Source organism: Solea senegalensis, unplaced genomic scaffold (assembly GCF_019176455.1).
Source record: "Solea senegalensis isolate Sse05_10M unplaced genomic scaffold, IFAPA_SoseM_1 scf7180000015604, whole genome shotgun sequence".
NCBI classification, from domain to species: Eukaryota; Metazoa; Chordata; class Actinopteri; order Pleuronectiformes; family Soleidae; genus Solea; species Solea senegalensis.
The window spans coordinates 25,462-35,000 of NW_025321382.1; the positions used below are offsets into that span (position 1 = coordinate 25,462).

Sequence of the window (9,539 nt, forward strand, 5' to 3'; positions counted from 1 at the left end):
ACTAGTGGATGTAGGTGGGACGTGGAGACAAAACTCCTGATAAATCCATCAGGCCAAAATAAAATAGAGAGACAGTGGTGTCCTCGTGCCGTTTGTTTGTGTGTGCGTCATAGACTTGTTTATAAAAGTGTGCACGAGGAGAACGTTCTGGTTCAGCAGGCAGCACATCTGTCTCATGGATGCAGTTTAACATCTGTGCAAAGGCAACAGAGTCATGGTGATGGTTCAGACAAGAAGTTAAGATGAATTACAGAAAATGAGCCATTAATTACATATGTATGTATATAGATAGACAGATAGACAGATAGATAGATAGAAAACGTGCTCAGGTGAAGTTATGTTAAATTATAAAAATGTTTGACAGAGTGGATTCTGTCAGTGTTTATGCTGCTGCTGTTGTTGTTGTCAAGTCTACTTGTTTTCATGTCAGTTATTTTACAAAACTCTGCTTCATTAACAAATACACTTACCAGAGACTATGAGACTATTATCATTATGTGACTGAACATTTGAACAGATTTATTTTACTACCTTGAGAATCGATCTTTGATCGGTTTGAAGCTTTTTTCATGATTAAAACAAGATTCCTGATTGTTTCAGCTTCTTAAATGTGAATATCTTCTTCATTTCTTTGCTCCATAAAACAAAGAAGTCATTGAACCTGTATATTTTGGTTTGTGGACAAAAACAAGACATTTGAGAACATCATCATGTTTTCTTACATTTTATGGACTAAACGATCACTCGATCACACGAGAAAATAACAGACAGATTCATCAATTATGAAAGTAATGGTTAGTTGCAGCTGTAGTATTTGTTCTGTGTAAGAACGCTGACGGCAGGAGAAAAAAATCAAACTCAGGTTGTCGTTTATTTGATGTTTTTAATAAAACAAATAAGCAGTTCAATATACAATATTACGTGCTTTATTAAAAGACTTATCTGCTGTTTTCTATTGCACAAGGAGGTTTTCAACCATCCAAGATCCAAACTATATTTATGACGCAGACGATCGATGACAGAAGTCCCAGCTTTTCACTCCAGCTTTTTAGAGGTGATTAAAAAAACAACAAAGGAATGTTTAAGTAACGCGACGACAGCAGTGAAACAAATTCTGTGAAGTGTTTCCACTAAAACAACAATAAAAATCCATTCACCCTTTCCTGTGAAAACTATTATTATCTTAGTGAAATGCAGTGAAAGCCCTGTGAGAATCAAAAGCAGAAAAAATACTAAAGTCCTTCAGAGAATATACAAAAAAAAAAAGAAAATTAATTTAAAAACTAACCAACAACAGGCATATTCCTAAATATGAACAGATATACAGAATCAGATCTTCAATGCCTGTTTTTAATCGTCTCATGTAAACAACAGATTTCTCTCCCCTCAGTATTGCAGGCTTGGCAGTTTGTCCTTCATTAAGTCGACTTCCCGGCTGTGGCATGATACGAGTTCTGTGTCCACGTATAGTACCTGTACCGATAAAGTGCTAATACACCACAGACAGCTCAGCTCACAGCACACTCTGTGTATGAAGTACTGTATACTGTGTGTGATATAGAAAAGCAATAAACAACACAAACAGGTGATTCACCACTTTACCACGTGACCGTTTCCATCTATATTGGTTCTTTGGTTCTTAAAATCATTCAAAATAATCACAGTGTGGCGATTGACTGAGGAGTACAGTTAGGCACCGCAATAAATAGAGCTGGTAAAATGGCAGTTTCTTCAGTTCTGTCACGTGTGAAAATCACAGCCTGGTCCCACAGATTAAGCAAACTTCATACTTCATTCCAGCGCTCTTCAAAAAAGTTTGAGCTCAGCGAGATAGAAACGACAGGAAGGAGAACACAGGAGGCTATAAATACAATAAATAGATTTGTTCACTACTCTGTGGGACTGTGGAGGAAAACCGGCCCCTGGGTCAAACAGTCCTACTTCTCGTCTCAGTCCAGGCCTGACGGTCTTTTGGTCCTGTGGTGTTGTTACATTCATTTATCACACGGCAGACGTGGACCGAGTCTCAGGAAAACGTCTCTGACGGTGAACTTGGTCCCATCGTCAGTGATGCAGCTCTCTCTTTATCTTCATCTCTTCATCTCTTCATCGCTCTCTCGCTCCTCGTGCTGTAAACCTGCAGCTCTTAGATCTTGGTGACGTAATTGTTGGGGAAAAGTCCTTGTTTTCCACGCAGTCGTCCCGACCACCATCCCGATGAATCTGATCCACAGAGGAAAACACCGTTTCAGTGTGAGAACATCACACACGCACGCGCGCACACGCACACACACACGCACACACGCACACACCTTCTTTGATGATGTCGATGACGTCCTCTGCGTTGAAGCTCAGCTCGTCCGTGTCCTGAGCGTCGTAGGCGTACAGAGCCTTGCACTGAGGCACCTGGGGTTTGGGTTTGGGTGCGGGTTTGGGTCGTCCTCCTCCGGGTGCAGGTCTGCTGGCTGAGGGTCTGTGAGCTCTGAGGACAGAGACAGAGACAGAGACAGTGTCAGGACAGACACGTTCACTTCCCTGTGCTGCAGATAACTCAGGTGAAGACGATGTTATCCCAAAATATGAGTGTGAGCATCATCACCATCTTTGTGTGTCGTCATACACATGTAATCAAGTTTAAAATCTTTGTTTTTATCAAAATGACCGTGGCAGTTCACAAAACGGCCACAAGATGGTGCTATCATGCTGCATATTTGACATATTTCGCTGCACAGAATAAAAAAACTGCAACAAAACACTGAAAACATGAAGCAGAGTGTGTTGATCCAGAGTCAGTGGCACCTTCACTGCTTAGATTTCACTGACACACACTGTCTGTGTGTGTGTGTGTGTGTGTGGACACGTTCAAATGTCACAGTGTGAAAGGTTAACTGAGGATCACACGGTTCAAGTCTCACCACCACATACGTTTATACATATAACACATGTGTATATATACACATGTGTTATATGTATAAAGACATATATGTTTCAAAGTGACACTAAAACCAATCTCAGTTTCATTCTGTTAGCTATGAACACATGAGTGATGATGACATGAGGCGCACAGCAGGGATTCTTTTCATGTTCACGACAGACATGAAAGCTGTGTCACACTCAAACAATTCCTCATTTCAATATTAACGTTCATTCAGCTGCAGGTTAAAACATGGAAGAAGCATCATCATCATCATCATCATCATCATCATCATCAGCATCATCATCATCATCATCATCATCATCATGTCGTGAAGCTTTTTCTAGTCCTGAACCACCACCAGAAACACTTCAAACTCTCCAACTCACATTCCTCCGTTTGAAGCTGGTCGTCTGTCTCCATTACTACAAAAGAATAAATTATCCAAATTATGTCAAATTACAGAAGCACAAGAATATCCATTGATGTGTGTGTTTGTTGTCTGATGTTAAACATGTTAGTAAAGTGAAGTCAGAGCTTGACTCCACGCCCCGGTCTTCTCCAATATCACACCACAGACAGTCCATGTAGTAAGTGAAGTGAAACAGAAGATAACGCACAGGTGAGTGGACACAGGTGTGACGTGTGCACACGGCAGCGCAAACATCTAAACCACGAGTCTTTGAATAAAACAGAGTTAATGTTGTGGCTGCTCGTGTACGATCATGACATCACAGACACACACACACACACACACACACTTGCAGACATTAGAGCAGTGTTAAAGTGACAGTCAACTGTCATGGAAACTCGGATAAGGGATTAAGTCAGGCTATGTTGCTTATCCTGGCTGAACTTAGCCTCAAGTGGGTTGCACAACAGCAATGAAGATTTATTCTGTTCTGTTAATCGTGCTGCAGAGTGTAAAACATGTCGTTTCATTGACCTGCGTCAAACATTACAGCGATGACACGTGGGATTATTAAATGGGATTATTGTGGAATGACTGATTTGTATTTGATGAAAACGTTGTCATGGTGATATATTTGCGCAGATGTTGAGACGATTAGAAATAGCTGAGGTTGTAAAGGAGAACAATTCTATGAAATACTCATTCATTCATTCATTCATTCATTCATTCATCTGTGCTTGTGTCACAGTGATGATGAAGCTCTGACACAGTGTTTCAGGAGATTATTGATGAATCATCTCCACTCACCGCAGATAATCTGACAGCGACTGCATTATTATTATTTTCACTCTGCAGTCAGTTCATGAAACTTTCTCTTTCGTTCAGCTGCTTTGAGTGCAGTCACTGTAAGCTCCCTATAGCACCCCCTACTGGCCATAAACTGCTATACCACAACTGTCGCTCTAAAAATAATATAAACAATCACGTTCTCTTACAGTCACTGCAGCAAAACTCGTGTCGTGTTACAGTTTTTATTTGATTTATTTTGTATTTATTTAAATTAAACTGCGAGACAATACAAATATAAATAAATATGAAGATTCAGTGAGTCTGCTTTTGTTTTATATGAACTCCTGATGTATCAGATAAACTCTGTAAGTATTTAGATTGTTTCTCTGACTCTATCGTATATTTAACTCATTATTATAAGCTGCTGTTTTTCTCGTCTTCTCCATTTCAGCATCAGTAATTCTGATCGACCTCATGTCATTTACTTCAAAGAGACGAGAACCTATCAGGATAAGTTAACACCTGGTTTGACCAAGCTCCGCCTTCTCATCCTGGTTTGACGTTCATGTTACAGACTGAGTCAGGATGAACTTATCCTGGATATCTTAATTCTACTTTGGTGCAACAGGCCCATGGTGTCCACTCCACTCCACTCCACTCATGAGCTGTGTGTGTTTCCAGGTTCTCACCCCGCGGCTCCCTGATCCGGCACTTTGAGGCACTCGAGGTCGGGCTGCTGGCGGCTGCCTCCTCGCTCCTTCAGCTGGTTGATGTTGCTGGGCAGGAAAGGCCGCGTGTGGTTGCTGGAGGACGGATGTCTCTGACTGTGATGCTGTGAGTTTCTCTGGTTTGCTGCGTGGTTGATGTTTTTCAGACCTCCATTCTGATGAGAAACTAGAAAACACACAGAGTTATTATGACGCTGTTATAGATGATCCACAGGTTTAGAAGCTCAAACCCAGTCAGCGCTGTACCTGGAGGCCCCGGTGCAGCCCGGGAGGGGATGTTCTGGTGGGTTCTGGACCCGTTGGAACGACCCTGAGTGAACGTCTTCCTGGTGGGACCTGAGGTTGAAGAGTTTCAGGAAATAAACATCACTTTCTTAGTGACTGTGTGTGTGTGAGTGAGCTAATGAATACATGAATGAGTGATTTATTCACAGTACAGTTCAGTGTGGTACAGTACGGTACAGTTTGGATCCGTTAAGCCCTCGGTCACAGGCTTGTGTCTCGACCGAGAACACTATCTTTACTTTGTAAGTCTGATACACAGATTACATTCAATATTCCTACAGGATTAGAATTAGGGCCCGATTGAAATCCTTCAGATTATTATCATTATCATTATTATTATTATTATTATAATATCTGTGGCTTATTTAACGCTGTCATTGTCTGAGCACGTGTTTCTGGACTTCCTCTGAGTCTTTTAAGTCCTAAGAATGAATTGACTGAGTCACATGTCAGTGAAGGTACAGTGACATGATGGCAGCGTGTGTGTGTGTGTGTGTGTGTGTGTGTGTGTGTGTGTGTGTGACACTCACGCGTGTTCTTGGGAAGCCCCGGGCCGACGCTGACCTGCAGTGATTTGCTGGTGGGCTTCAGCACGGGCTGGTCTCCCTGACCCTGGACAAACACGACCTGCCGTGATCCGCCGCCACTCAAGAAGCCCCAGTTCTCCTTCTTCAGCTTCATCTCCAGTCTGAGAAAGAAAAGAGTTCCGTGTGAATCTTTCACATTTCAGACACAGTTTCTCACTGATCACCTGATCAAACTGTTGGAAGTGTGATGTACATGAATTCATTTTTGTGTAAATGGACATAGCCACCAGGGGGCGACTGTGGTGAGTTTGAACAGAGGTTGATGTGATAGTGAGCTGGTTTGAGACATTTGTAAGTGATGGATAATATGTGTGAGTCACAGTTTGTTCACGTCAGCTGTGTGAGGACTGAGCAGCACGAGTTTACTCACGTGTTACTAAACTTGAGCGGCAGCTTCCTCTGAGTTTTCTCCTCGAACCTGCGAGCAAGTAAACTGATGAACTCCGTCTTAAAGACGCACTCCAGCAGGCTGTCGTACTCCTGCTCGTGCAGAATCATGAAGTCGTCCTGCATGGTGCTGAAAAACATGAAGTGTGAGTGTGTGTGTGTGTGTGAGACATTCTCTTCTGGAGACACAGACTCATCTTTCACATCAACACAGACACAGAAGGAGCCTCACAGAGCAGCTTGTGCCCATAACCCAACACAAGGATACTTTGTTCCTCTCTGATGAGCTTTTTACGACTCCTCCTTCCCTTCACTGCACCACCTGGTCCAGATTAGCCCAGTGACTCAAAAGCCACATGCTCGCACCAACGGCTCCGTGATTTCTACCTCAGTAACAAGTCTAACTACAGTCAACAACAAAGACCCCGCGTCTTTATTTCTCCTTCTCTTTGTCGTAAACTGCTCCGTGTTCTTTCATGAGAAACATCTCTGAGATTTAACCACTGTTGCACACACACACACACACACACACACACACACACACACACACACACACACACACACACACACACACACACACACACACACACACACACACACACACACACACACACACACACACACACACACACACACACACACACACGTTTCTCTTGTGACCTTGAGGTAGATTGATGACTTCATGGAATATACGGACGCTTCCTGCATAACAGCACATGTTGAACCTCAGTCGTGTTGTTTTGGAAACAACTCATTAACTCCAGTATCTGTCTGTGCTCAGCATGAGACCAGACATGAAACATGGAGAAGCTGAAGTAAAGTCTGATTTAAAGTCTGATTTACAGTCTGATTTACAGTCTGATTTACAGTTTGATTTACAGTCTGATTTAAAGTCTGATTTACAGTCTGATTTACAGTCTGATTTAAAGTCTGATTTAAAGTCTGATTTACAGTTTGATTTAAAGTCTGATTTACAGTCTGATTTACAGTTTGATTTAAAGTCTGATTTACAGTCTGATTTACAGTTTGATTTACAGTCTGATTTAAAGTCTGATTTACAGTCTGATTTACAGTCTGATTTAAAGTCTGATTTAAAGTCTGATTTACAGTTTGATTTAAGTCTGATTTACAGTCTGATTTACAGTTTGATTTACAGTCTGTCTGATTTAAAGTCAGTTTGATTTAAAGTCTTTACAGTCTGATTTAAAGTCTGATTTACAGTCTGATTTACAGTTTGATTTACAGTCTGATTTACAGTCTGATTTAAAGTCTGATTTACAGATTTAAAGTCTGATTTACAGTTTGATTTAAAGTCTGATTTACAGTCTGATTTACAGTTTGATTTAAAGTCGATTTAGTCTGATTTAAGTCTGATTTACAGTTTGATTTAAAGTCTGATTTACAGTCTGATTTACAGTTTGATTTACAGTCTGATTTGCAGTACAGTCTGATTTACAGTCTGATTTGATTTACAGTCTGATTTAAAGTCTGATTTTTGATTTACAGTCTTTACAGTTTGATTTACAGTTTTTTACAGTTTGATTTACAGTCTGATTTACAGTTTGATTTACAGTCTGATTTACAGTTTGATTTACAGTTTGATTTAAAGTCTGATTTACAGTCTGATTTACAGTTTGATTTACAGTCTGATTTAAAGTGATTTACAGTCTGATTTACAGTCTGATTTACAGTCTGATTTACAGTTTGATTTACAGTCTGATTTACACCTGCTCACCAGTTAGAAATGATGAGATTGTGCCAGTGATTCAGACGTTCAGACATTAATAGTAGAAAAAGTAGAATAATAAAATAGAATAGTAAAATAATAGTGTATTGATGTTGTGGAAAATGTGAAAGTGAGTGAGAGACTTGTGTTTGTGTCGATCATGGATGATTTGATGAACGTTAGTTTCTACTGAGAGGAAACAGGAGGAGCTGAGTGTTCAACAACAAGAGCAACAAGGAGATTATGTCTTGAGAGGAAAGCAGCACTCTCTTAGCTCTGACATATGTCAGGATTATAATTCAGGGTTAACACCGTGTGGTGGAGAACATCAGCATGGTCCAGTGGTTGATGGTCTGTGTGGGCTCTCATGTGAGGTCTGTGAGTTTGTACCTGAGCGACAGCGCTAAGATCTTCTCCACGTCGATCTGCCTCTTCAGCACTTCCGTCACCTGTCCTTTCTCTGGTCCCTGTTTCACCTTTTCTCGTCCAATAAGGTAGACGGACTTTGGCGTCAGGATCAGGTCTCTCTTTATTGCCTTCACAGAGCAGGAGAAACCTCAGTTAACGGTCTGTAAAGAGTTTCTCTGAACACATGAACCTGAACCTGGAGAAAACCAACCTTGAACCGTCGGTCGTATTTTGTGACTTTGTCAGCAAAGTCGATCTTTTCTCTCTTGCCCAGGAACTGACGCAGCTCCGGCCGGTCGTCCATGCCCAGATAATCTCCGACAAAGTTTCTGTTCAGGCTGTGTCGCCTCCTCTCCTTACGATTCAGCAGCAGATCGGACGCTGGATTAACCCAGTGAAGGAAGATGATGATGATGATGAGGAAGACTCAAAGGAGACAAATGAATTCACTAATGAACCTGTGCGATGTCGCTCACCTTCCTCTCTCATCTGGACGTACTTCTTTCGGGCCACATGTTTCCTCCAGGCTTTCTGGATGGTCCGAGCGTAGCCGTCAAACTTTCGCTCCCTCGTTTCTTCCAACAGAAAAAGCTGTGAAGACAAAAAAAACAGGGACGCAATTCATCACTCGAACCCAAACACACCGAGCATTTTACATCAGGACATGACTTCACGTCTACAGCTGAGTTTAACAAGTGTTTTCTACAGGTTAAAATAATCTGTGACTTTAGATTTTAATCAAAAATGGGAGGGGAAAAGGAGAGTGGGCGGGGACAAGGAGACAAAACTAGGTCAAAAATGAGCTCATACACCAAAGTCTTAGAGACTGTTCTGGTAATTACTCTGAAAAAAACAGAGGGTGATGGAGGATTTAAGACGGGATTTAAGAGTTTCTCTTTCTTTTTTTGTATAATATTTATTACAAATGCTTGTTTCCAGTAAACTCTTCTTCTGTCCCTGTACAAGGAGCTGGATTCTGCGTCTTCTCACTGTTCTCTCTCTCATTTCCTGACATGAGTGAAAACATATAATCACACTGAGTTTCGTCTCTGGCTCAGACTAAACATCCTGCCTCAGTCCTGCCTCAGTCCTGCCTCAGTCCTGCCTCAGTCCTTCAGTCCTGCCTCAGTCCTGCCTCAGTCCTCCCTCAGTCCTGCCTCAGTCCTGCCTCAGTCCTGCCTCAGTGCTGCCTCAGTGCTGCCTCAGTCCTTCAGTCCTGCCTCAGTCATGCCTCAGTCCTCAGTCCTCAGTCCTGCCCTCAGTGCCCTCAGTCCTGCCTCAGTCCTCAGTCCTGCCTCAGTCC

The 9,539-nt window shown here is 41.9% G+C and overlaps 1 protein-coding gene across 2 annotated transcripts in view; it reads right to left on the reverse strand.

The window, feature by feature from the left end:
- Positions 1 to 863: 863 nt before the first annotated feature.
- The window catches only part of myo1ea (myosin IEa), a 26,465-nt gene continuing 17,789 nt past the window's right edge, over positions 864 to 9,539 (reverse strand). Inside the window, exons 18-27 of one of the 2 annotated variants that reach the window (XM_044017570.1) lie at positions 8,713 to 8,827; positions 8,448 to 8,617; positions 8,219 to 8,364; positions 6,086 to 6,232; positions 5,659 to 5,816; positions 5,090 to 5,179; positions 4,805 to 5,009; positions 3,304 to 3,339; positions 2,313 to 2,482; positions 864 to 2,223 (exon numbers count right to left, since the gene is read on the reverse strand). In XM_044017570.1, coding sequence (XP_043873505.1) covers positions 2,147 to 2,223; positions 2,313 to 2,482; positions 3,304 to 3,339; positions 4,805 to 5,009; positions 5,090 to 5,179; positions 5,659 to 5,816; positions 6,086 to 6,232; positions 8,219 to 8,364; positions 8,448 to 8,617; positions 8,713 to 8,827 — 1,314 coding nt within the window. In that variant the 3' untranslated portion in view covers positions 864 to 2,146. The remainder of the gene's footprint in view (positions 2,224 to 2,312; positions 2,483 to 3,303; positions 3,340 to 4,804; positions 5,010 to 5,089; positions 5,180 to 5,658; positions 5,817 to 6,085; positions 6,233 to 8,218; positions 8,365 to 8,447; positions 8,618 to 8,712; positions 8,828 to 9,539) is intronic. The other variant, XM_044017572.1, reaches the window with a different exon arrangement.